Source organism: Ursus arctos, unplaced genomic scaffold (assembly GCF_023065955.2).
Source record: "Ursus arctos isolate Adak ecotype North America unplaced genomic scaffold, UrsArc2.0 scaffold_3, whole genome shotgun sequence".
Lineage (NCBI taxonomy): Eukaryota > Metazoa > Chordata > Mammalia > Carnivora > Ursidae > Ursus > Ursus arctos.
This window is the reverse complement of record NW_026622985.1, coordinates 19,757,943-19,785,366: the sequence shown is the minus strand read 5'-3', so window position 1 is coordinate 19,785,366 and position 27,424 is coordinate 19,757,943. Positions and strand designations below refer to the sequence as shown.

At 41.0% G+C, this 27,424-nt stretch overlaps 2 protein-coding genes across 3 annotated transcripts in view; one reads left to right on the top strand and one right to left on the bottom strand.

Annotated features, from left to right (window-relative positions):
- Positions 1-4,694: 4,694 nt before the first annotated feature.
- On the top strand, positions 4,695-17,833 carry PMPCB (peptidase, mitochondrial processing subunit beta). Its single transcript, XM_026504079.4, has 13 exons — positions 4,695-4,866; positions 5,854-5,994; positions 6,747-6,833; positions 7,678-7,807; positions 11,228-11,426; positions 11,796-11,875; positions 14,000-14,112; positions 14,870-15,013; positions 16,041-16,201; positions 17,080-17,165; positions 17,246-17,334; positions 17,496-17,571; positions 17,658-17,833. The coding sequence occupies exons 1-13, from the start codon at positions 4,768-4,770 to the stop codon at positions 17,720-17,722; spliced, it is 1,470 nt and encodes a 489-aa protein (XP_026359864.2). The 5' UTR covers positions 4,695-4,767; the 3' UTR covers positions 17,723-17,833.
- Positions 17,834-17,934: 101 nt separating this feature from the next.
- DNAJC2 (DnaJ heat shock protein family (Hsp40) member C2) overlaps positions 17,935-27,424 on the bottom strand; it is a 33,745-nt gene continuing 24,255 nt past the window's right edge. The window contains exons 10-17 of one of the 2 annotated variants that reach the window (XM_026504058.4): positions 27,041-27,190; positions 23,347-23,435; positions 23,204-23,273; positions 21,546-21,730; positions 20,552-20,652; positions 20,328-20,435; positions 18,265-18,419; positions 17,935-18,069 (exon numbers count right to left, since the gene is read on the bottom strand). In XM_026504058.4, the coding sequence (XP_026359843.2) occupies positions 17,995-18,069; positions 18,265-18,419; positions 20,328-20,435; positions 20,552-20,652; positions 21,546-21,730; positions 23,204-23,273; positions 23,347-23,435; positions 27,041-27,190 (933 nt within the window). In that variant the 3' untranslated portion in view covers positions 17,935-17,994. Of the gene's footprint in view, positions 18,420-20,327; positions 20,436-20,551; positions 20,653-21,545; positions 21,731-23,203; positions 23,274-23,346; positions 23,436-27,040; positions 27,191-27,424 lie in introns of both variants that reach the window. The other variant, XM_048212887.2, reaches the window with a different exon arrangement.

Below are 27,424 nucleotides of genomic sequence, written 5' to 3'. Positions count from 1 at the left end.
GAGTACAAGTGTGTACTCCTTTGCTAACTTTTTTCCTAAGTATTATATGCCTCGTCACTATTAAAAATGGAATTATTGTCTTAATTTCATTTTCAGATTGCTTTCATTTTCAAAAGATCATTTCTTTAGATACAGAATTCTTGGCCTACAGTCTTTTCCTTTCAGCACTTTGAGCATGTTATCTCACTGCTTTCTGGCCTCCGTGGTTTCTGATGGGAAATCAGCCAGTAAGCTTATCAAAGATCAAGTATATGTGATAAATTGCTTTTCTTTCACTACTTTTGAGATTTTCTTTGTCTTTCTAGGAATGGATCTCTTTGAGTTTATCCTATTTGGAATTTGTTGAGCTGTTTGGACATGTAGATTAGATTTTCATCAAATTTGGGTGTTTTTGCTCATGATTTCTTCAAAGGTTGTTTGTGCCCCTTTCTCTCTGTCCTCTCCTTCTGGGACTCTTAGTATGTGTATGTTGGTAGGCTTGAGGATATCCCACAGCATTCTGAGACTTTTTCATTTTGCCTCATTCTTTTTTAATTCTTCAGACTGATAATCTCAGTTGACCTAACCTCAATTCTTTGATTCTTTTTTCCGCCAGTTCATGCCTGCTGTTGGACCCCTCTAGTGAATTTTTCGTTTCAATTGCTGTATTTTTCATTTTCAGAACTGTGACTGTTTAAAAAATAATAACTATCTCTTTATTGATATTTTATATTGGTAAGCCATCATCCTCATACTTTCCTTTAGTTTTTTTTTCTTTTTAGACATTGTTTCCTTTAGTTCTGTGAACATTTTTAAATAGCTTATTTTAAAAGCCTTTGTCAAGTCCAATATCTAGCCTTCCTCTGGGACATCTTCTATGGATGTTTTCCCCCTGAATATGACCATATTTTCTTAGTTCTTTGCATATCTTGTAATTTTTGGTTGATAACTGGACATAAAATACAGTGTGTCAATTCTAATATCCGATTCCACCCCATCCCACGCTTTGTTGTTGCTGTTTCCTTTTGTTTGCTTAGCAACCTTCTTTTTCTTTTCTTTTCTTTTTTTTTTTTTTTTTTTGAGAGAGAACAAACAGTGGGGAGGGGCAGAGGGAGAGAGAGAGAGAAAGAGAGAGAGAGAGAGAGAGAGAGCAGACTCCCATCTGAGCAGGAAGCCCAGCCCAGGGCTCGGTCCAGGACCTGGAAATCATGACTTGAGCTGAAAACAGATGCTTACCTGACTGAGCCACCCAGGAGCCCCACTTAGTGACTTTTCTGAATGAATGCCTTGAAGTCATGGGTGACCACTGGAGTCTGCTTGGTTAGCTTAATGGTCAGCTAATGATTGGACAAATACTTCCTTAAATGCCTGGAAACAATGACTTTCCCAGTTTTTGTGATTGTTTGTTTGCTTGTTTATTTATTTATTTTACAGATAGAGTGAGCTGGGGCTAGAGGGAGAAGGAGAGAGAGACTCTCAAGCAGACTCCACATTGAGTGTGGAGCCCACCTGACACAGGGCTCGATCTCACAACCCTGAGATCATGACCCAAGCCAAAATCAACAGTAGGGCACTCAACTGATTGGGCCACCCAGGCGCCCCTATTGATTTATTTCTAAAGTTTATTTATTTATTTATTTATTTATTTATTTATCTCCATACCAAACATGGGGCTCCAGCTCACAAGCCCCAGATCAAGAGTTGCATGATTTACTGACTGAGCCCCAACCCCGGTCTTTGTCTTTCTAGATATGGATGTCTTTGAGTTTATCCTACTTAGCTAGGCAATTGACAAATGTGCCTTAGCCTAGAATTCCTGCTCATACAGAGCCTCAAGGTCAGCCCGTGAGGAGGGTTTAGGATCTTCTCAGGTCTTTCCTGGGCAGGTGCACAGCCCTGGGGATGCACACAGTTGTACACAGGTATATGGCCTTGGAAAGTTTCCAGGGATGTGTCTGAGCTTTTCAAAGCCTCTATAGACATCTCAGGCCTTAGCTTTCCCTTTTAAGCTTTTGTTTTAGCTATTGCTTGCCCCTGCTGCTATTTACCACCTCCAGGCAGCCACAAAGTGAAATAACTACCTCTACATATTTTTGACAACACCCCCAGAAATAGACTTTCTGCTTTGAGTCAGGTCAAACAAAAACAAATTTGCAAGTGAGGCTTTCCAAGGAACCACAGGATTGGCCAAATAATTTTAATTCTCCAGGTTTGGGGCCTCGAAGGAGCTTCAATTCAATTCTGCCTCCCCTGGTGGCTGCCAAGCATGGGATGTGGATTTATTATTCATTTTTTTAAAGAGTGTGTGGGTGTGTGTATGTGTGTACGTGTGTGCATGCATGTGTGCCTGCGTGCGGGGGAGTGGGTGGGAGGGAGGGCAGAAGGAGAGGGAGAAAGAGAATCTTAAGCAGGGTCCATGCCCAGTATGGAGCTCTACACGAGACTTGATCTCAAGGCCCTGAACCTGGACCAAAACCAAGAGTTGGATGCTTACCCAACTGAGCCACCCAGGCACCTGGGATGTGGATTTTTAAGACTACTGTGAAATTAGGGGGAAAGGGTTCAGGATAAAATAAATTGAAACACCATAAAGCTACTCTTCTTGAGGTTTAGCTGTTTTTAAAAATAAAAGCTCCCCAGATTACTGCAAGCCTTTGTTTAATTTTCAGAGTTCTGAAAATGTTGCTTCTGGTAATTTTTTTTTTTTTAATTCTTTTCTTTCTTTTTTTTAAAAAAGATTTTATTCATCTATTTTGAGATCGAGAGAGAGAGACAGAAAGAGAGAGAGAGAGAAAGCACAAGCAGGGAGGAGCAGCAGAGGGTGAGAGAGAAGCAGACTTTCCACGGAGCAGGGAGCCTGACACAGGGCTGGACCCCAGGACCTTGGGACTATGATCCAAGCCAAAGGCAGATGCTCGACCAACTGAGCCACCCAGGTGCCCCCTTTTCTTTCACTTATTTATTTATTTGAGAAAGTGAGCATGGGGGTGGTAGGAGAGGGAGAAGCAGACTCCCGCTGAGCAGGGAGCCCAGGGCTAGGGCGGGGACTGGACCCAAGGACCCTGATCACAGCACCCTGGGATCATGACCTGAGCTGAAGGCAGACGCTTAACGGACTGAGCCACCCAGCTGCCCCGCTTCTGGTCATTTTTTAAACCAGTTTTCTCATTTCTTTTATGAGAAAAAGAACTTTTGGAGGTCTTTATACTGTCATTTTCTCTGACATTCCAAATGACTTTGAGTTAAAATGTGCTAAAATTTCCCAGGAGCTTCCTGATTATACCTAAATATTTATATATATATGTATGCATGTTTGTGTTTCTTTATTAACGTTAACACACATTTGTTTTGGAAATATGAAGGAATAACCTTGGCTGTCCTTATTATGTAATAGAGCGTGTGGGCTAAACCGGTGAGTCATAGCAGAGAGGGTAGGTGAAGAGAGATGAGTCCAGAAAGATAAGTAGGAGTCAGATCATGAAGGGCCCTAGCTCCCATACTAAGGAGCCTTCACTTTATCCTGACCATGCAGTTACTGGAGGATTTTTCATAATGGACTGTCATGCTAAAAGTTGCATTTTAAAAAGATCCCTTGGACAACAAGGTGAAAAACTGTGACAACTGGAGCAGATTCAAGAGGCAGGAGCAGGGTGTATCAATTGGGTGTGGAGGGTGGAGAAAAAGATAGGAGATAAGGATGAAATACAGGTTTTTGGTTTGGATATCTGGGTGAACGTTAGTCTCCTTGGCTGTTTTGCATTGGGCACAAAGGAAAGGACTTAGGGCCAGTGAATTGCATTTTGGACAAGTTGATATTGAGTTGCCAGTAGGCTAGTCAATGCAGTTTTCTAGTCATCAAAGGCATAAGTGGACCTGGAGCTCCGGAGAAAGGCCGTTGGGTAGCCAGGGAAGTCCTTATGTGGAAATGTAAACTGTTAGGGAGAGTGCTCAGTGGAAGAGGCTCAGGTCCATAACCCTGGGGAGCACCAACTTTTAGGGCAAAATGGTACAGTGTTTAAGAGCACAGGCTTTGGAGCCAGACAGCCTCTTGTTAGCATGGTGACCTCAGGCAATTTATTTTACCTCAATTTCGGTATCTGTAAAACGAACGTAAGAATAGCACAGAAGAGCGCTTATTATTTTTAGTTTCATTAAGAGATCTGTGAATAAAGAGCTGCCCAAGAAAGTAAAGAAGAAGGTACTATGAAATGGAGGAGGCGCTCTAAGATACAGTAAGAAAATTTCAAAGAGATCTACGATGTCAAATTCTGTCATTAGAATCGTAACCACCGCGAAGCCTCCGTCATTAAGCAATTGGTGGCCTCACCGAGAGCAATTTCTGTGGAATGAAATGAACCAGACTGTAAAGGGTTGAAGCGTGAATAGGGGTCAACAATGACACATCCTTCCCTCCTGTCACCACGCTTGTCTCTCCCAATAGATGCTCCTTAATGACGGTGAGTGAGTTTTGGATCGTATTCCACTTTGTCCAATCCATTCCAGCCACCGATAGGATAATAGGTAGCACCAGGTTACCTTTAACTCCTCCACATTTGAGCCTTATACGCCACAGGCGATCTAAGTAACTGATAATACAAGACCTCCTACGGACTCTCTAATTCTTATAATTTGGGGCCGATCGCTCAGCACGAAGTCCTTCTCCATTCCTTCCAGGACCGTGTCAAAGAGTATCATTTCCGTCACGGCCACAAGGTGGAGCCCGCGTTCTCTCCTGGGACCTCGGGTCACGACCGCGGAAGCACATCCTCCTTGCAGTCCCGAGCGGAGATGGCGGCAGCGGCGGCGCGAGGGTGGTTGTTGCCCGCGGCGCGGCGGCGACTTTGGGGTCTCGCGGAGAGGCTTCTGGTTGGAGGCGCAGTCGGGAGGGTGAGCTTCTCTCCACTTGTCTGGGTTCCGCCCGAGACCGGGCCGGACCTTTCCTGCCGCACCCCACGCGGCAGACCTGAGTCATGGGCGCCCGGCCCAGCCGTGGAGTCCGCAGCCCGCACCCCCACGGCGGGTCGGCACCCGCTGCCTGGGCTTGGGATGCTCACTTCCCGCCGGGGATGAGCTGCCTTGGTCACCCACCGCGCGTGACCTGCTAGAGAAGTGTGGGATGACACTGGTTACCGGCCCCCCCCCCCCAGTTGCCCAGGGGTCAGTCATAAAGAGTGAGTGTTGATTACTAAAAGCAAGGTGGTTGCAAATTGGGGGAAATTAAAAAGTGAGACCAGAGTTCTTTTTTTTGCCTAAGACTGAGCTTCCTCTTCAGCTTGCTTTCTGCGAACCTCGGGGTAGCTAAAAGAAAGTTTTGTCAGGATATATGTTTTTCTCATTCGAACCTCTAGCTTTCTCCAAGGTATGTGGGACTTTCACGTGTGTTTAAAGGAAAAAAATCGCAGGCAGGCGAGTAGTCCATAGTCAAATCAATCAGCCTGAGTATCTGCCCTTCTTCCTATCTTCCACTTTTTCCAAAACAACTTCTTGAACAGTGAGAACCTAAATCTCATTTCTGTGTTGTGTATAGGTATTTTTACATTTTTCTCTCCCTTTCTTGGCTGCCCCCCTGGCTTGTTGCCTCTATAATGAATATTAAACATGTCTCGGAAATGTACTGAAATAAAAGCAGTTTCTCTCTGGATAATGATAATAACTGCTTGTTTTCCTCAAGGAAGGGCACGTTTGGAGGCATGCTGCTGGCTTTAGGAGTGGTTAAGCAAGGTTCCGAAGGGGTGGATCCCGGTGGAACAAAGATTAAGGAGGAAAGGGTACTTTATAGAGTCTCTGGGATAGATTTGGTTTTCTAACCAACATTTAATATCAGAATAGTGATGTGTTTTGCTTCCTTCTTCCCACCCCTTCACCCCCAACCAGTCATTATATTTTGGAGGGAACAGATTGAGAAGTACACAGGCTGCTACACAGGTTGTTCTGAATGTTCCTGAAACACGAGTAACGCGTTTGGACAACGGACTCAGAGTGGCCTCTGAAGACTCTGGCCTCTCAACATGCACCGTAAGTGATTCCAGCAACCACTGTTTAGGTGACCCCTCAGTGGGAGAGAGCAGATGATTTTAATCTCAGCTTTTTATTGGCTGGTGGTGGTTGAAAAATAGTGACAGTTATTTTGCTTTCACAGATGACTCTCACTTGTGAATCTTCCGGTGACGCTTTCATAGCAAGTGCATATGTACCTTGTTTAAGGGTCTACATCTGGTTCTTATAGCCTGTTATTGTGTTATTATTAGTAGTGTTGATAATGGTGAAAGGAGTACATTCTCTGGGCTACTCTGTGCCAGCTGTTCTTACATATACTGTCTTATTTGATCTTTAAAATAATTCTTTGTAGTAGGCGCCATCACACATATTTGAGGGGCAAGTTCAGAAAAGTTAAATGGTTTCGTCCAAGCACACAGCTAATATATGACAGAGCCAGGATCTGAACCTAGGTTTTCTGACAATCTCTATAATGTTCTTTATACTGTAGTTCTTAATTGACTGTACTAACAGGTTGGGCCAAAAATCTGGGTCCCCTGTGAGACTGGCAAGTAGATACTTTAGCACCCAGCAGCAGCTCGACGACCAAAATTTTAAAATCTCATAGCTCATAGGAATGTGTTGTCAATCCACTGAAGTCAAGAATACTTTAGAGTTAGGATTGGAAAGCATTTGTCAAAAAAAGGAAGGAGATTGCCCCCTCTGGAGCACTTCCATTCCCCCAGAAGAAAGAAAATGATGTTTTATTTTTTTTGCTTGATTACTTTAAGGTTGGGCTCTGGATTGATGCTGGAAGTCGGTATGAAAATGAGAAGAATAATGGCACAGCTCACTTTTTGGAGCATATGGCTTTCAAGGCAAGTTTTAAGACTTTATAAAAATATGTTGTCTTTGAGAGGCATTATGCAGAAAGTCCCAATCTAAGGCAAGGATAACTATTTCAGTAGTAGATGTGTGTGTATACACACACACACACACACACCTAGAGTATATATATGTGTGTGTATATATACTTTAATATATATTAAAGATTTATTTGAAAAAAAAGATGTATTTGAGAGAGAGCATGCATGTGTGCATGTGCACATGGGGTGGGGAGGGTAGGGAGAGGGAGAGAGAATCTCCAGCAGACTCCCCACTGAATGCAGAGCCCCACTCAAGGGCTCTATCTTATGACCCTGAGGATGATGACCTGAGCTGAAATCAAGTTGGACGGTTAACCGACTGGGCCATCCAAGCGCCGCCAGTAGTATAGTCTATTTTATTTATTAAATCTTTTCTTTTTTTCCACAATAATTACCTGAAATAATTACTGAAAGTTGCTTTGTAGAGCTAAAACAAGGATTTTCTCTTGGAATGTAATGGTCATCTGTAAGTATACCAGTGTTTTTGAGGCCCAGTGCACTTTATTTTTATTTCTAATTTTTAAAAAAAGTTTATTTATTTATTTAATAGAGCTCAAGCAGGGGCAGTGGCAGGCAGAGGGAGAGGGAGCAGCAGGCTCTCCGCTGAGCAGGGAGCCCGACACAGGGCTGGATCCCAGGACCCTGGGATCGTGACCTGAGCTGAAGGCAGATGCTTAACGGACTGGGCCACCCAGGCAACCCCCCCACCCATGCACTTTAGAAATCAAATTTGGCCCTTGCATGAAACTGACAAAGGAAGGTATCATAATTTTCTTTTTCTTCTTTTTTGTTTCAGGGCACCAAAAAGAGATCCCAGTTAGATCTGGAACTTGAGATTGAAAACATGGGTGCTCATCTCAATGCCTATACCTCCAGAGAGCAGACTGTATATTACGCCAAAGCATTCTCTAAAGACTTGCCGAGAGGTACTGTCGTTATGTGTAGTGCAGATAGGTAATTTTCACAAGTTCAAAAATAATGTAGTACTGTTTTTTGCTGTCTGTTGTGAAAGAGTAACCCTCAGAAATGTGAAAAAATGAATCAAACTCCGGGTGAGGGGGCACCTATTTTTATTTTTTTCTGTGAACATGATAAATGGTATCAAATAGGTGCAAGCTGCAAGACTTGTACAAAGCAGGCCCTAACACTTGATTCAAAAATACTTTCTCCAGAGCCATATGTGTGTAGTGAAACATTTTTAATGCCTTTGCAGTCTGTGGATGATTTCCTTTGCTGTGCAGCTTTTTAGGGTGAGGTAGTCCCACTTGTTTATTTTTTATTTTGTTGCTTTTGGTGTCAGTTCAAAAAAAAAAAAATCACTAAGACCTGTGTCAAGGTACTTTACTGCCTGTGTTTTCTTCTAGGAGTTGCATGGTTTCAAACCTTACGTTCAAGTCCTTAACCCATTTTTAGTTACTTTTTGTATATTGTGTAAGACAGTGGTAGCTTCTTTTCTTTTTTTTAAAGATTTTAAAAATTTATTTGATAGCGCACAAGCAAGGGAGTGGCAGGCAGGCAGGCAGAGGGAGAGGGAATAGCAGGCTCCCTGCTGAGCAAGGAGCCTGATAGGGGGCCCAGGACCCTGGGATCATGACCTGAGCCGAAGGCAGACACTTAACCGACTGAGCCACCCAGGTGCCCCAAGATAGTGGTAGTTTCATTCTTTTGCATGTGGCTGCCCAGATTTCCCAATAGCATTTATTGAGGAGATTGTCCTTTCCCATTGCATATTCTTGGTTCCTTTGTTTTAAATTAATTGGCCGTACATGTGTGGGTTTATTTCTGGGTTCTCTGTTCTGTTATATTCATCTAGGTATCTCTTTTTGTGCCAATACTATACTGTTTTGACTACTGTAGCTTTGTAATACAGTTCGAAATGAGGGAGTTTTGATGTCTCTAGCTTTATGCTTTCTCAAGATTCCTTTGGCTATTTGGGATTCTTTTGGTCATTTCATACAAATTTTAGGATTCTTTGTTCTAATTCTGTGAAAAATGCCATTGGAATTTTGATAGGGATTGTACTGAATCTGTAGATTGCTTTGGGTAGTAATGGACATTTTAATATTCTTCTAATCCATGAGGATGGAAGAGCTTTCCATTTACTTGTGTCATCTTCAGTTTCTTAATGTCTTATAGTTTTCAGTTTCTTTTTCCCTCCTTTGTAAGTTTAATCCTAGATATTTAATAGATATTTAGTTCTTTAATTCTTTTTGATGCAGTTGTAAATGGGATTGTTTTCTTGGTTTCTGCTAGTTCATTATTAATGTATAGAAATGCAACAGATTTTTGTACTTTGATTTTGTATCCTGCAATTGTACTGGATTTATTAATTCTAAAGGTTTTTGATGGAGTCTTTAGGGTTTTCTGTGTATAATGTGTTGTCTGCAAATAGTGACAGTTTTGCTTGTTTCTAATTTGGATACCTTTTATTTCGTTCTCATGTAATTGCTCTGGTTATTACGTTTTTTTTTTTTAAATTCCCTGTTCTATACAAAAACAACTACCACCTGCAAGTAAATAAAATAAAAATTTTATAACATGGTAGTCTAACTTGCATTACAACCAATTAAAATGACAACAGTGAGGAGGGTGTGTTGAATTGCAAAAAACATTGTTAAGGTTCTTAATGATTTCCTTGAAAGGTTTTACCCTAGGACTAGTTAAGGATTGGAACAGAGGGTAGGCCAGACTACTTTAAAGGATTGTTCATTCTAGCTCGTCCCTCTCCTTTTTTTACACAGGGAACAGCAGGGAAAGCAAAAAAAGAGGACTAGAGAAAGGACAAGACAAGGTAGAAGGCCTTTTTTTTTCCTCCTGGCTTTTGGTTGGGAAGGACAGAGCCCCCGCCGGTGGCAGTGGCAAAGCCTGGGAGCTCCTTGAGGAATCCACAGTGGAAGTGCTCTCTGAAGCAGCTCATTTTCTCAGGGTTTGCTTGAGGTTTTTGTCCCCTCAGTTGGGTGAAGCCTGGTGTATGAGGTAATAATGTGATGTTTAGACTAGCAGTCTCCAAACGTTTACGATCACTCAGCCTTATTGGTAAGAGACGTGATTATATATCAGTATAGGTATATTTATAAATTAAATACATGTACTACTATAGAATATTAAATATACATTAAAAAGAAAGATTCTGATTAAAACATAAATTCCAGGAAATATGAACTCCCAGTTGAGCAAACCCCAGTCTAGACTACCAATCCCATATAAGGAGAGTCTTCACACAGGATTCCTTGTCCTCCCCTGTCTTTGGACTCTTCGTAACGCATCATGGCCTCTGGTTCTCGTCCGGACAGATGGTTTTTGTTTGGTCTTACGGATAATTTTTTCCCTTTGGTCATGATCTCTGCCCCAGCTTACTTTGGTCTAGCAGTCTTTTTCCTCATGTTGGGCAGTCTAGAGGTAACTATTATAGTTGGAATGTAACAGAATTGCTTCTGAGACAAGGACCCTTAAAGTGAACCTAAGACGAGGAACAAAAGTTTGCAGTAGAGAAAAAAAAAATGAAACTAAAGATTATACATGTTTAAAATTTACTAAAATTTAGATCGTGATTGCAACTATGTACTCATTCTTGAAGAACAGATTAGGTTTTTCCTTTTTGGAGAAGTATGTAATTTTTCTGATGAAATTGCTTAACGGCATAGTAGGGTATCTTTGAGTTCAATTTTGGCTTTTTGCAAATTAGGGTCATTCCTGTATAAATATTTAAGGGCTTCATCAGTTTTTCCCAAGAGTCACTTTTAATCTTTGGGATACCTACCCTTTTCTTCATGTTAACTCTGCATCTCTGTTAGACCATCATTTATCAGTGATTTTGCTAATGGTGAGACTACAGCCAACATGGATCAAAAGGGTAGAAACAGACACTGGGATTAAGTTAAGTGGGGAAGGATATTTGAGAAGACTCATTCTGTAAGTGGTTCATTGGGGGCAGAGTTTAGATTATGCCGTTTCTTGCCTTTCTGTAGCAGCCTCACTGTTGCGGGAACTGGGGTAGCAAATACTTGGGCGCTGTGGATCCTCTGTAGGTACCTCGATGTTCTAATGCAGAACAATATACGCTCATTTGCAGATTCTGTGGCATGTTTGAAGTGGCAGAGTCATTACAAGTGTTGTGGGGACCTTTGACAAATGTAGGAATTTTCCTCAAGTTCTTCTGTACCACAGGGGGCTTATATTTTATATTTTTAATTTTAGGTATATTCAGTGTATAGAGAAGTTTGTTTCTTCCTACTTTTAGTCAAAATCAAATGATGCTCAGTGTCATGGTTTCTGATGCTAGTTTAATAGATCTTAATATTGAAAATTAAGATTCTTGGTGTTTCTTCTGTTTTATTTTCAATTAGCTGTAGAAATTCTTGCTGATATAATACAAAACAGCACATTGGGAGAAGCAGAGATTGAACGTGAGCGTGGAGTAATCCTTAGAGAGATGCAGGAAGTTGAAACCAATTTACAGGAAGTTGTTTTTGATTATCTTCATGCCACAGCTTACCAAAATACTGCACTTGGACGGACAATTTTGGGACCAACTGAAAATATCAAGTAGGTACAATTCTCAAGATTTTTTTTTTTTGGAGAAAAATTTGAGTTTTGAAAATTAACATTCAGAAACATTCAAAAAGTGTGTTTCAAAATGTAATTTCTTCCTCCCTGATAATCCAAATGAAATTGTGGTTAGCTACATTTTAGCCCCACCTAACTCGCAGGTGTCTGGGCTCATGGATATTACTGACATAACAAGTAATGGTATCAAGCTTTTTTCTTGATATATAAAAGTTGAAATTGTTTTGATACTTGTTGCCTATATCCCATTTCTGACTGCAGTTAAGTTAGAGCCTTTAAAGTCCAATTTAATGTCAGGTGTATTATTTTTAGTTTCCCTTTATATTGCTTTTCTTACTCCATTTACAGATCTATAAATCGTAAGGACTTGGTGGATTATATAACCACACATTATAAGGGGCCAAGAATAGTCCTTGCGGCTGCTGGAGGTTAGTCGATTTCCATTTCTGTATCTGTTTTAAACACAGTCATAGATAGTTGTGCTTATTAGTTTGATCGTGGTGGGACATGTCCTGGGATTTATTATTTACCAAGCAAATTGTTTCATATGCTGTTTAAGGGGAATGTACAGCACTGAAAATAGACTTTTCCTCTGTCTTCAGTAGAGGGTTATTTTTGAAATAGAAAAACTTACAGAAGTGTACACATGGAATGGAATTTACTTGCAAAGAAGGGGGCAAATGAGCAAATTCGGTGATAATGACATTTGGGAGGTGTACTATAGTTTGGGAATCTTTTGAGATTTTCAATTATTTTTTGAGAACCAACTCTATCCTTGGTCAGGCATGAAATGGGTATGTTATGTTGTTCATTCTTTGTTTATTCATTCAGTAGAGCTGATTACTGAAAAGGGGAACTATATAGGGAACCATTTAGAGTGTTTAATGGGAATCCAAACATACAGGTGGCATCAGGACAAGGCTTCCTTGGGGACACGTTTGAAGCTAGTGAATGAAAGATAATTGCCATTAGATTCTGCTGGATTTCCTGGCAGTCTGAAATTAGGCAAACAGTACACTTCATTGGGTTTCCAGGTTTGTTTTCTCTTTGGTATTTTTATGGTAAAGCAGAGTTAGATGGTGTTCTTTTGTGTAGATTTAATTTTTCTCTCTTTAGAAATGACAATAAATTAAAATTCTAGTTGCCCTGGATAGACTTGAGCTAATTACTTGGGATTAATGGAGAAAATGAAAATGAGGGTTAAGTCTAACATGTTATGCATTGGCCTCTGAAATGAAGTCATGTTACCTTTGTAAGAGTGCACTCTGAGTTGGAATATCTTACACTTCATGGCCTGTCCTGTATTAATCAGCATTTTGTATTTTGATACATAAGTGATAATGAGCCTTATAAACAATGGCTTCTTAAATTCAGTGAAAAAGACCAGACCTAGCTTTGTTAAAAAAAATTATTGGCTCCCTGCCTTTTGGATAAGGATGCACAGAGGTCTGGAGCGGGAACTGAGTATCTGGAATAGCATATCAGGAGGGCTGTAGGTGAAGTTAATAGAACCGGGGAAGTTGGTGGTGTCACGTGCTGAGAACTGTGTGCGTGTCCACGGTGGAACATCAGGGCCTTCCTGTTGTTTCATCAACCTCTGGATTGATAGCCAAGGTGGCTCTCCTACACAGTGCTTCTGAAAACAGGCAGTCATATGTGGTCTTGTTTATACCACAGATTTGTTTGGGAAATATGGGTGTAAGTTGTGCTTTTATGTTCTAAAGGAATGTTTCATATAAAGAACCTTCATGGCAATATTTTTCAAAGCGCTTGCCGTATGCCTAAATTTGTTTTCTAAGTTTGGCTTTGTGTTTAAGAATCCCTCACTGAATCTGTTCGGGTCATAAGTTTGAATAGTCATGTATGTAGACTTCCTAGGTTTTGGATGGTCAACAGTGAATGTTTGGATAGCTATGGATTTATTCAGAAATTTAGATGACATTTTGTTTCTGAGTTCTGATAGCGGAGCTAACAGAACAAAGCCCATACTTATAGTCTTTTCTACTTAAAAAAAAAAATGAACTGAAAAGTGATTTTGCTCAATTTGCATTCTAGGGCTTTTAGTGATATAACATAATTCTGTATAGAATGTGGTATTTTCGGGGCGCCTGGGTGGCACAGCGGTTAAGTGTCTGCCTTCGGCTCAGGGCGTGATCCCGGCGTTCTGGGATCGAGCCCCACATCAGGCTCCTCTGCTATGAGCCTGCTTCTTCCTGTCCCGCTCCCCCTGCTTGTGTTCCCTCTCTCGCTGGCTGTCTCTATCTCTGTCAAATAAATAAATAAAATCTTTAAAAAAAAAAAGAATGTGGTATTTTCAAGCTGTCTTACCCTTAGCTGTGAATTTGTTCATGAAAACTGTTAATTGTTCTACAGACAGAGAAAGCTGTGCAACGCCAAGCCTCATAACAGCGAGGAGAAAGTGTGCTGTGTGGGCTCACTCTCTAATGGCTTTTGCCACATTATACCACCTGGAGCTTACTGTAAAACAAAGGTAGTTGTCTGCTTTAGATTGTGCTGCTACGAGATATATGAAATATTTTCCTTCAATTTAGGAGTTTCCCATGATGAACTGCTTGAGTTAGCAAAGTTTCACTTCGGTGACTCCCTGTCCACACACAAAGGAGAAATACCAGCTCTGCCTCCCTGCAAATTCACAGGAAGTGAGGTAGGGCAAGCCTCCTTAGCTAGTGTTTAGCCCTTTGGGTTTCTCGTATTTATGAATGAGTGTACAAAATGTGCTTATTTCTAACATGAGTAAAATGGAAGAAACCAGAGGCTTAAATTGAAAGAAAAAGGGAAGAGGATGAATTCACGTGCTTATATTCCATAGTATTTAACCACCTCTCTCCTAAGGAAGCAGGATTTTGAGGGGAATGTCATAATTTGCTTTTTGTGCTTTTTCTTTGACATTATGCCCATTTATATATTTTGAGGTATGGAAATGTATTTTTAAAACCCCCCAAATTTTGACTTTCACGTCAGGTTTACTCTTCAAGTTCTGCCCAGAGTACCCTTCTGGGAGTAGCTATTAGAGAACTTGCAGAGCATCGGCTACTTGTCAGCTATAGCCTGCAGCTCATCGGTGGCCTCCTCTGCCACATCAGGGAGGAGGCTCCAAGGAGTACCCGGGAGAGGTCTGCTATTGGCGGACGCGTAGAACTGTGTAGCATCGGTGGTGCAAGAATATGAGTTATGTCAGTATTAGAGTATTACTGATCTCTACCGGGAAATAATCATCTCATGGCTATGTCTATACTATCTCAATAGGAGATGTTTTGGTGAAGTTTTCTTTCTAGAACTCAAGAAATTTTTCCGGATTAGACTGTTCAGCGTAATGTGGCGTGATTAAATCATCTTTCTTGTTAAAACCCATTACGTGGTGCGTGTCTTAACCAGAGTTGTGTTTCCTTCGTCTTAACTAGATTCGAGTGAGGGATGACAAGATGCCTTTGGCGCATCTTGCAGTAGCTGTGGAGGCCGTTGGTTGGGCACATCCAGATACAATCTGTCTAATGGTTGCAAATACACTGATTGGCAACTGGGATCGCTCTTTTGGAGGAGGAATGGTAAGTGATTTAAAAAAAAATTTTCCCAGGGGCGCCTGGGTGGCGCAGTCGTTAAGCGTCTGCCTTCGGCTCAGGGCGTGATCCCGGCGTGCTGGGATCGAGTCCCACATCGGGCTCCTCCGCTGGGAGCCTGCTTCTTCCTCTCCCACTGCCCTGCTGTGTTCCCTCTCTCGCTGGCTGTCTCTCTGTCACATAAATAAATAAAATCTTTAAAAAAAAAAAATTTCCGTAATAAACGACAAGGTAGAGCTCTATACTGCGAATTGACTTTTAAAATATAAACTGTGATCCTGGATTGCATCCTGGGCCAGAAAATTTTTTGTGTGGGTGCCGTAAAGTTTGTAAGTTGGATAAGTAACAAAATTTGAGTAAGGATAGAATTCATTAATAGTACCATATCGATGTTAATATTGTTTTAATGATCATATGGAGGTTAATTTCCTGGTTTTTCAGAAGTGTACACAAAGCATTTAAGGGTAAAAAAGCATCAGATCTTTCCGTGTACTCTCAAACAGCTGAAAAAATTTGTTAAAGAGAATGATAAAAAACATGGTAAAGTAACAGTTCTTAGGGAATTTGGATAAAGGGAATTCCTTGTACTACTTTCATAACTTTTCTGAAATTACTTCAAAGTACAAAATATGTTTGTACTCAGATTCAACAAAATAACACTTCACGTAAATATCTTAGGCTTCGCGTGCAATAGAATTTCAAATCTTTTAAGCACACACAGCCAAGAGCCCTGAAAATTTGGCTGATGACAGCAGTGAATCACCCTAGAAGTGGAGCAGCTACTATGTTAATTGTAAGGTTTTATTGCTTTTACATCGTGCATTTCTCTGGGGATACGCTGGGCTGGTGAGAGAAGTAGGGTTCTTAGTCTCGTTGAATTTTAACTTCTTGAGCTGTTGCTAGATGGAAACTCTACCTGTTGGGACATTCACTGTTGGCCACAGAACTCATTTTTCTTTCTGGTAATTTGGGCACGTATTCCTACAGTTCTCTTGGACAATGTTTTTCCTTACAGACTCTATCTAGCAAGCTGGCCCAGCTCACCTGTCACGGCAACCTCTGTCATAGCTTCCAGTCCTTCAACACTTCCTACACAGATACGGGATTGTGGGGAATCTATATGGTCTGTGAACCAGCCACCATTGCAGACATGCTACATGTTGTTCAAAAAGAATGGTGAGAAAACAAATCTTGCTTAGAATTCATATTTTAAACTAGTTTCCTCCTCACACGGTTGGTGATTGGTTTTGATGGTGATGTTAGCATTTAATCAAGAGAACAAGACTGAAGAGTAGCAGTTGTTGCCATGTTTTTAAAGATCACAGAGGTTTCTTCTAAGTCTCATGTGAAGCTAACTGTATCCTATAGGAAATTCTTAATCTTTAAGAAGCAGATTACTTCAGAAGGAAGATCCTAAAAGTTTGTTTGGAAAGTATCTTTACACGTTTTCTGGCTTGGAAAGGAGGTGTTAGCCAATGAATCCGAAGTTGCCGCTGCTAAAAGAAAAATGCAGTGTTTTACCCCTAACTGGTGCCTCGAGACAGAGGCAGAAGCCCACGCTGCTTGGAGAACTTCCTTAGCTCTGGTTCCTCTCTTCCTCTTAAATGGCTTACAGGTCTCTAAATCTCATCAATGGGGGGGGGGGTGTATTTGTTAATTTAATTAGTAGGCTTAAATTAGACTCCGCTGGATTCTTTTGAGAAACCAGTGGCCTCCAGACCTATCCTGGGCATATCGGATCCAAACACGGGGATTGGTGAAGTATTTCTCAAAATGTGGTCAGCCTGCTTTCACGTTGGATTGAACCTCTATCTGTAATCATACTATTTTTGAGAAATTAACGATACCAGGAAAATAAGGAATCAGTAACATTTTAGCTTTTGTGTAGCTCTACTGGGATCATTAAAATTTCAACTTTTCATTAAGTTGAAATCCTAATCCCTTGTATGTTGTGCAGTTCATAGACTACAGCATCATATCTTTGAGCTATTAACTCAAAAAGCACATAACCTTTTCAAACTAGTAGACATGTTGATTTTTCCCAATGGTTTTAGGATGCGACTCTGTACAAGCGTAACTGAAAGTGAAGTTGCACGAGCCAAAAATCTTCTGAAAACAAACATGTTGTTGCAACTTGACGGTAAGAGTAGAGACCTACATTCTACTTTCAAAGGGTTGATCTGTATTCCAATACTTAGTTTTTCCTTCTCTTTTAAACAGGGTCCACCCCAATCTGTGAAGATATTGGTAGACAAATGCTATGCTATAACAGAAGAATTCCCATCCCTGAGCTTGAAGCAAGAATTGATGTAAGCTATCTTTAGATACTGTAGGCACTTGTATAAAAGTTTCTTGTTACAAAAGCTGAAAATATGTATCATAAATCCCTGCTTTAGTTCTAAAAAGTTCTAGGTATAGACTCTGTCTTTACTACACAAAGCTCTGAATGCTGGTGTCGTCTCTATTTCAGGCTGTAAATGCTGAGACAATTCAAGAAGTGTGCACCAAATATATTTATGATAAGAGTCCAGCTCTTGCTGCTGTCGGTAAGCCCGGCTCCTTTTCTCTCCTGCACAAGGTGCCTAAGTACTTGGCTTTTATTCAGTTTTAACTATCTTCTTTTAATCTTTAGGTCCCATTGAACAACTGCCAGAGTTTAACCAGATTCGCAGGAACATGTGCTGGCTTCGTGATTAAAATGCTCCTACTCAAAATATTTTGAACATGTATATTTATAACGCTAACAGATGTGCAAGTTTTAAGCTACCAGTCCCTAAAGAAAAAAATAAAAACATATATACTTGGAAATTTGAATGAAATGCTGCATCTGACTTTGAAAGGATAAGACCACCACATTGAACGGTAGATCAGCACACTTTCAAATTACCACTATAATTTTAAGAATGAAAATGTGTACAATATTTTCAGTTTTATTATAAAAATGCACACACAACAAAGATTGTCATAAGTCATTTCTTGGCTCTACTTGCATTCAGCACCTGCTCTTGAGCAGCTTTCTTTGCTTTTACCATCTCGACAAGTTCCTAGGAAGGCAGAAAGGGGTTGGCACAGAGGTCAGAGCTGGCATGCTTTCCTAGCACTGGCTTGTGCACGTATGCAAAACATTCAGAGAGGGTAAGTCTGTCATTAAGACACCACTGACGAGGCTGATGTGTGCTAAGGGCCAGAGCTAGAAAGCCGCTCAGGTGAAACGGTAATGGACTCGAAACACGGCTCACCTTGTATCGCTTCATGCAGTCCTTCTTTGTGCGGCCAGGCACTGCTGCTGCTATTTTTTCCCATCTTTCAGGTGTATTTACTGGGTACGTTTTTAAGGCTTGTTCCAAAAGCTTCTGTTCTTCTGTTGTCCAAGGGGTGAAATCTGTGCACGGACCTGTTTAAGAAAGATTTGTATTTGAAAAATCTTAGAAAATTCTGTTGCAGTGCCCTCCCGGAAGAGTCCTGGTGCACGGTTATCTTGGTCAGTGGCCATTCAAAGCTGTGGTAATTCTGAACAAACTTTAGAGATGAAACACATGAAAATCTCTAAAGTACTAAATGAGAGAAGAAACTTAAAACTGCTCACATCCCCCCAAATATCTCAGAGGTTTTTTGTTTTAAGCATAGTCAGAAACACCTGCCTCGTGTTGCTCATCTCTTACAACCTAACACTGTCCTCACCAGACGGGCTGGCTGAAAAACACAATCACAAGTCGTAGGAGAGCTGCCTCAGACTTTCAGGTGGGTGAGACCTTGAAAAACATTCTCTTTCTACACTGGAGGAAAGAGCCTAACAAAATTAAGCCAAGTGCCCGAGATTTCAGTGCTCTAGGGGCATCGGATTGTGTGTTCCAGTGTGGCATTTCTGACATCCATCGACTAAATTTTTGTGGAGCTAATGCTAGTAAGAACCTCTATTAAACTAACCCCTTTGTGCTTGACAAGACCTCTCACACACTATCAGAAACAAATGTAGGTCTTCCTAAGGATGTAAAGATTACACATCACAAACAAAACAAAAACGTTAAATGGTTAAAAAGCTGAAGTCAGCTTTTAAATTCCAGGAAGCCCTTAGTGGAATTTCGTTTCACTGGTCTCAGGCCCACATTTAACACCATAGATTGAATTTATTTCCTCTCTTGGAAAAAAGATAAAGGACACAAGGAGCAGGAAAATAAAGCCTTTAGAAGTGCCCTCCAAGTGTCCTGGAACTTCCCTTTGTTACTTAACCTTAAAAGAGCCTAAATAATGCCCAGCCTAGACCAAAAAAACCAAAATCACCCCAATGATTTTTGCAACGACAGTAGGATTTTTTGCTCTTTATAGCATAAGCCTCTTTACTATTTTCATACTGAAATTTTGGGATAATAAACCAGATTAAGAATACAGGAAAAGTGGGACTTCGAGGATAGGTTATCATTTGATAGGTTATCAAATAGAGTTAGTTAATACCAAAACATGTATTTGGAACTGTGATTTGGAAGGCCTATCCCAAGATTAGTTTAGGGAAGAACAGACTGATGGCTCACAAATGCATCAAGTGAAATATAACTTTTCCCATCTTTGTTGTCAGCCACACAGAAAAAAAAGTTCGTACCCCAAATGTATACATGGACAAAAGTTTTACAAACGATACCACTTATGTAAGAGGTGTAATGCTCTCTGATATTTTCTGTTCATGACCCATCTGTGGGTCACAGTTTGCAGTTTGAAACACACTGGTCCAGGGAAGAACACCCAGGACAATGTGAGCACCCTAACAGGTTTTAACTAAGTTTTATTTTGAAATGAAGATTCCCTGTACATGCTCCCCAGGTTCCCCAAATCTGAACATTTTTACCACGCTTGTTTTTTCTCTGTACATTAACAGACATAATTTATTCTGAACCATGTAAAGTTGTAGACACGATGCCCTTTACTCCTTAACTTCATTTTTCCTTAAAAACAAGAACATTATAGTGTATTTTTCAAAATCAGGAAATTAACCTTGATAAAATACTATTATCTGGTCTGTAGACCTCATTCAAATTTCAACTGGCCCAATATCCTTTAATACTGATTTGTAAAGTCTGGTCAACAAAACAAAGCCCGCCCCTCCCCTAATGCATCTGAAATGGAAGAACTGCACTTCTCAGTGGTGTCGGTGAGGTCAGTCTAGGACGGTCCTAGAAATGCTTCCTTTCCACCTTCTAGTCTGTGAAAACACTTTATTTTCCAGTTATTCTGACCATAGACCCCGGGTCTTGTCTGTCGCAGTGTGAGTACATGCCTAGCATTTTCTAAAGAAAAACGATCTCATTACCTTCAAATCGTTCTGAAGGTGTTGCATTGTCTGCTTGAGGCACCACTCCATGTTCTTTTTTAAATTTATCAAAAGCCTTTTTGTTTATGTCATCTTTTTGATGAGGGTCTGAGAAATGAAAAAAGAAATATATCACAGATCATCTCATTTAGTCTTTCATTAAACTGCACAGTTTATTTTAAAAATACGTATTCAACGTAGCAAAGAAACTAAGATTTGCTCACCAAGTTTTTGAAGACTCTTTGCTTTGCCAATAACATCTTTGGCAGTTCTCTTGACTCCAGAAGAAGAGTGTATGTTCATGTAATTCGCGATAACTTCCCATCTAGAGACAGCGATGTAAGTTAGAGGGTAAAATGCCCAAATAAAAGCTAGAATGAATCTTCCAACTGTAATGCATGGGGTTAGCTATAATATCTACAGAATTAGCTCTGCTGGTGGTCTCATTACTCTAACCGGATTATAGCTTTTGCATTCTGTATGTTTAAACCAATTGTATATAATCTTGGTTTCAAGTCTATAAAAACCTTAACGATTTCTGTGTACAAACCAAGAGTAATAAGACCATACGTGAAGAGAGATTCTGCAAAGAGTTTTAGTTTCCCCTTCTATAGAAAGAGGGAGGCTGGATCTTGAAAGCTTCTTGAGTTCTAAACTCAGACTTGCAGTAAGTTTTGGTTTGATGTGGGAGTCAAGAAAGGAGGATTAAGACTAAGAGAAACTTGAACGCGATCTAATTCCCAGGACAAGCCATGATGGAGTAGGCCAGCGTGAAAGTCAAGGTTTATGTGTCATAAAATTTAATTTCCTGAGAAATCAGTGAAGCATCCTCCTGTACATGTGTTGGTGAAAGTGCAAAATCTTGTAGGTTCAAAATGCACTCTGCTTTTCACACTTCCTACCGTGGCACTGAATTCAGTGGAATGAGTCTGTCTAGACTCAGGCATAACCCTGGAAGTTTCTGCTGCAACCAATGCTATTCGGGTGTTGTCTGCATTTTCCCTAGGCTCTAGTATGAGCTCAAGAGAAGTTTCATTAGGGGCGCCTGGGTGGCTCAGTTGGTTAAGGGTCTGCCTTCGGCTCAGGACCAAGCCCCACGTCCATCATGCTCCCCGCTGAAGAGGGAGCCTGCTTTTCCATCTCCCTCTGCCCCTCCCTCTGCTTGTGCTTTCATGAATAAATACAATCTTTTAAAAAAAGCTTCATTAAAACCAGTACCTTGAATTTGTTCCAGCAGGGAAGAGGTTCACAGCTTTTATCAGTAATTGCAGATCATCTTCTGACCAGTTTTTACTGCCATTTCCACTTCCACCAGTTGATTTCTCTGCATTCCTGGATGCTTGGCGCATTCGAGCCTCAGCTTCCTCTTTCTCTTTTCTAATTTGCTCATTTATTTCTTCTATCTACACAAATATCACGGGTAAGTCAGGGACTTAAAACATCTTGCTACACTCCCTCTCTGGCTGGGCTCTGTGGTTCTCACTTCTCAGCATCCTCCTGACAATGCCCTATAGGCCTCCCAGGCCAGCCCCGAAACCGGCCATCATCAGGTTTTCACTCTGGCTTTGCCTCACTCTGGCCTCCAGGCACCAAGAACCACCCTTGGCCTGACCGGCCTTGTATTCACGTCCTGTGACTTCTATTTGCCTTGGACACGACTTGTCAAGTCTACAGTCACTGGGTTATTCGCACATAAGGGCGATTTCAAACCTCTCTTTAAGCTCAAAGCCACTCTTTCAGAAGATAACCTCGTTTATTCTCCACCAAAAGGTAAAGGCATAGATAGTGGCCAGTGTTTCATCCTGAAGTTCCACCCTTTACACTGTTAATTCCAGTCTACCTTCAAACATGCACAAGCAAAAAACAAGAAAACCTTTACTTGGCCTTGTTGCTTCTGTCAACAGCTCTCTAGGGGTCATCTGTGACTTATTTCCCCTCTTCCAGCCCTCAGAACCAGTCACCCAGAGCCAGCGATTCCAGTGACTGCCATCATCCCTCACAGCCCAAGTCCTTCCAGTGAGAGTCTTAGAACTAGTCACACTTCTCTGGCGCATCCCGCCAACAAAAGCCAGACTGAAAGTACATTAACCTTTTGCTACTCAAACATCTGCAGTAATGGAAAATAGTCGTCACGGTATTAAAAACCTGCTTAATTTGGCTCTACTTTTCCTAACCGTCTTCATCTCCCACTTCTCCCCCTTGCTGCTCCTACCTATATGTTAGGGTTCATGCTTTCCTCTGACCTTCGTCTTAGCACTGTCCATCCCTTCAAGGCTGGCTCGCACCCTTCACTGAGCCTTCCCTCACCACTCTGCCCTGCACTGGGAACTTTCAGACCCTCCATCTTCCGGTCCTCAGGCCTCTTCTCTTCAGCGTAACTGTTCCTGAACTCCTTTGAAGCAGCAAGAGCATGAGGCATTTTTGCAAACTACCTAGGCACAGTGCTATATATTGTAGGCACTAATACTTGTTACACTGAATTGAATTTCTGGGCCTGTTTCCTCATCTGTAAAATAAAAGGTGTACACTAGACAGAACATAGATTTCTTTTGGTTCTAAATGTTACTATCCTACAAAGATGCTCAAGGAATAGTCAAAACAATTATTTTTTCTAACAGTGACTTTGAAAAAACGATTAATATGCTATAGATACCCCAAATCAAATACATGTTACACAGTAACAACTTTACAGACTAAATCCAGTTTAAAGTAACAATAGCACTTACTGAAACATACCGGAGGACACAAAGAGAAAGGAGATTCCTTGCCCTTACTCGTACCTTACATGTGAGGTAGGGAAATAAATACTGAGGTGAAAGCAACACTATAAGCAGAATTAAATGCTAAATAAAGGTAGAAGTGATGTGTTCTATTACCTGTTTTTCCAGAGCAGCCTTTCCTACTTCTTTTGTAGATGATGTGAGTGTTTCATTCAAGCACTGTAAGCTAAAGGAAAAAAGGGGGTCAGACTTTATCCCAAGCCCAAGACAAGGCTTCAACAGCACTCCTATAGCTATACCTTGCTAGTTCAAGCCGATCACAAAGTTTTTCCACTTCTTCCATCATTTTAACCCGCTCTGCCTCATTGTCAGAGAAGTGATTCCAGGTCTAGAAGCACAAACACAAATATTTTTATCTTTTAAAAAACTACAGACACTGAAGAATATGTCCATAAACACAACTGCAAAATATTAAGTCCTCGAGAGATTCCTGCGGTGAGTGCACGGCCTTCTAAACATTAACAGCCATGCCCCCAGGCCCTCCCTGACCCTTTGGCAATAAAAAGCCATTACCAAGAGGATGGGGGGTCAGAAAAAAGGTGATGGTGTGGAAGATCGATCTCTGGATGTTATAAAAGAATGATTCCCCAGAGAACCACTTAAGAATCAAATTCTGTACGATGACTCAAAATTCTCTTTGTTGGGCTGCCTATTCTCTTTGTGCTTTAAATGTGCAATTATAGGGGCGGCTGGGTGGCTCAGTTGTTAAGCGCCTGGGTCCTGGGATCGAGCCCCACATCAGGCTCCCTGCTCAGCGGGAAGCCTGCTTTCTCCCTCTCCCACTCTCCCTGGTGTTCCCTCTGTCTCTCTCTCTGTTCCAAAAAAAAAAAAAAAAGGAAAGCTGAATAAAACCTTTAAAAAAAATAAATGTGTAATTAAAGATAATGTAATGTGTTAAGAACAGGGGGTATAAGAAAAATTATGATTAACTAACGAGTGTGTGCAATGTCTCCCATTCTTTAATGGAGACATTAATTAATTAATGTCCTTAATCCATGCACTCTGGCTCTCGCTAAGGTCCCAGTGCTGCTTTACTGCTGACCCTTCCCTAGTGTCTAAAAGCACTGCTGATTTTTTTTTTTTTTTAAAGATTTTATTTATTCATTCAACAGAGAGAGAGACAGCCAGCGAGAGAGGGAGCACAAGCAGGGGGAATGGGAGAGGAAGAAGCAGGCTCCCAGAGGAGGAGCCTGATGTGGGGCTCGATCCCAGAATGCCGGGATCACGCCCTGAGCCGAAGGCAGACACTCAATGACTGAGCCACCCAGGCGCCCCTGCTGATTTTCTTCCTACCTGTCTGGGTCGCTCCTTCCCAGGCTCTCTTCCTCTATCAGTACCTTCACTAGGGTGTTTGCATCCTCCACCCTCCTCCCTCTTAACCCTCTCTGGCTGATCTACTCACATGGTTCCTAGTGGCACTGAGACAGGGAAGACTTTAGTGATCTCACTCTTGCACTCCAGACTTGTACAGCCAACCACCCACTCAGAATTTCCATCTGAGCATCTCATGTGCTCAACATGCCCTAAACTGAAGTCAACTGGAGCAGGTGGGAATGGCAGTAAACAGTTCTGAACTCATCATTTCCTTTCAGCTTTTTCTTCTTTGTTTTCTATTTCACTGAATTATACCATCATCCACCCAGTGCCCCATGCAGGAAACCAGAACATACCTAAATCCTCCTGTATTAACCACCTCCAACATACAATCAGTGGCACACAGGCAGCAGTCTATCCCACCTCCCGAACACCGGTTCATTTCCTCCACCTTTTCTATTCCCACCCTCTCTCAGTTAAAGGCACAATACTCTCTTTCACCGGGATTATGGCAAAAGACTCCCGACTGTCTCTGCCTCTGGTCTTCTCTCATCATCCTGACTGAAACCAACCAACTCAGTAGCAGGTACGAACTAGCAAGACATGTAACGTCCTTCAAGACCCAGCTCCTTACCTCTTCACAGCTGCCTCTGGCTCGTTTAACCTGCGCTTCCTGGATCTCTGCCTTCCTTCCCTGCTCCCTGACCTCTCTCATCTCTGATCTCATGCATACGCTGCTTCAGCTGCTTAAATCCTACCAGATCCAGGAAGCCCTCCTTGACTACATTTTTGGTACCTCTCTTGCTAGTACTCATCTTAAAGTGTTTACTTTTAATTCTCCACCATTAACCAGATTTCTGGAAGGTAAAGACCGTATCATAATTATATCTACATCAATTGTAACTGCTTAGCACATAGCAAGTGCTCACCAGATATCTGATAAATGAATAATAACTCATCCTGGAAAGGAGCAATAAAACAGTTACCTAATGCCAGAACATTTACCCTCATTTATGCGACATCTCTAAGAACTATTCCAGCTTTCTACCTGGTCTTTCAGAGTCTTTGCGGATCTCTCATTACATGCCCATGTGCTAAGTACTACTGTGAACGATCTCATTTAAACTCCCTAATTCTATTAATAGGTACTGTTTCAGCTACTGTATAGGTGAGGAAACTGGGGCACAAAGGGGGTGAAGTAACCTGAGAGCCCACAGACAGTAAGTGTCTAATAGAGAATGACTTCAAACCCAGGCAGCTTGCTCTCAGCCCCAACTCTTTACCACTATGATAAAATGCATCCTTCTCAAAACAATTTTCTGGGTGAAATCTGAGGAAAATACTTCATTTTCTTCTATTTTGTTTCCTCTTACAGACCAAAAGCCTGAAGTGACCACCTGTGCTTGTATTTTGGTTAAACCTCCTTCAAAGCCTGCTGATGGGGCAGGTTAATTTCAATTATATTATATTAACTGAAGATTTAGGACGGCATATATTAAAATATAGATCCAATATCTAGGGCCTCTGGACAACGACATGAAAGAGAATGTTTCTGCACATAGTAAGCATTTATGGTACGGTATACAATACTGTCTCCCTACAGCTTGGCAGTTCATTAATTTATTCATTCAGTGCTATCTGATAAGGAACAATACTGGTCCCTGACTCTACCAGCTTCAAATGTTAAGAACAGCTCTTAGACAAAACTACATTTGAATACTTCTGGGATTTTTTGGTCAATCTTTTTCAGTGAAAACTATCTGAATGCAAGCTACCAGTACTCCCCCAAATGATATCCATTTCGATAAAAATGAAACCTTTCAGATTCCTAAAAGGAACCCAAGTTTAACTTCCAAAAGAACTTCTTCTAAGATAAATATTGATTTTACACCATTAAGGAAGCAACCAGCCAAAACCAAACTAAGGGACATCATCAGAACAAATGATCTGGTTTTTGCAACAAATGAATGGCAATGCGAGAAGGAGAGGAGATGGTGATGGTGGGGGGATCTGTTACAGACAACTGGGAGACACACAACTGGAGCCTTTGGAATGATTCTATTTAGATCCTAAGTTGAATAAACCACCCATACAAAGACATTGTAGGGATAATCAAAGAGATAAATGTGGACTATCAGAATACTGAGCAAGGTTTGTTTTTTTTTAGGTTTGAAAATAGCATGTTTATGTCAAAACACCAATTACCACATTTGCATACTGAAATATGCACACATGAAATTTTTTAAAAAGTGAATTTAAAAGCATTTAAGATCTTTAAATGAGATAAAATGTATATAACAGTTTAATTATATTTATATGGTATAAGAAAAGAAATACTAAGTTTAATCAGCAATTGGATTTGTTTTTTTTTTTTTTTTTTTAAAGATTTTATTTATCTATTCGACAGAGATAGAGACAGCCAGCGAGAGAGGGAACACAAGCAGGGGGAGTGGGAGAGGAAGAAGCAGGCTCACAGCGGAGGAGCCTGATGTGGGGCCCGATCCCAGAACGCCGGGATCACGCCCTGAGCCGAAGGCAGACGCTTAACCGCTGTGCCACCCAGGCGCCCCAGCAATTGGATTTGTTACCTAGAGTTGGTTCTCACACAGTCTGACGTACCTTGCATGAGTTTCGAAGTTTTTGCCTTTCCTTCTTAATGGCTTTTTTCTGGATATCTTTTTCCTTCTTCGCCAATAATGCCTGTTGTCGAATTTCCTCCTCTTCTTTTTCTTTAGCTAACCGAGCAGCTTCTAATTCAGCTTGTCTTTGCTTTAATAATGGAAAATAAAATCATTTTAGTAAGAAAATTCAGATTTCTAAATGTCTATAATCTTATTCAAAAAATTCAACCTTTAAATTAGGAAAAAAGGGCACATGTCAATTTATTGAAGACTGAAGGTTAAACTGAGAAAAGCAGCTGGTACAGTTCTACATTTAGTAGTAATGTAAAACAGGCACATTAGAAATAAGCATAGTATTAAAGGAATATATATGTTTTTACTT

Coding starts and splice junctions, on each gene's coding strand:
- PMPCB (XM_026504079.4), top strand. CDS start 4,768: ATGGCGGCAGCGGCGGCGCGAGGGTGGTTGTTGCCCGCGGCGCGGCGG. Junction 6,834..7,677: donor TGGAGCATATGGCTTTCAAG/GCAAGTTTTAAG, acceptor TTTTTGTTTCAG/GGCACCAAAAAGAGATCCCA. Junction 17,335..17,495: donor AGCTTGAAGCAAGAATTGAT/GTAAGCTATCTT, acceptor TCTCTATTTCAG/GCTGTAAATGCTGAGACAAT.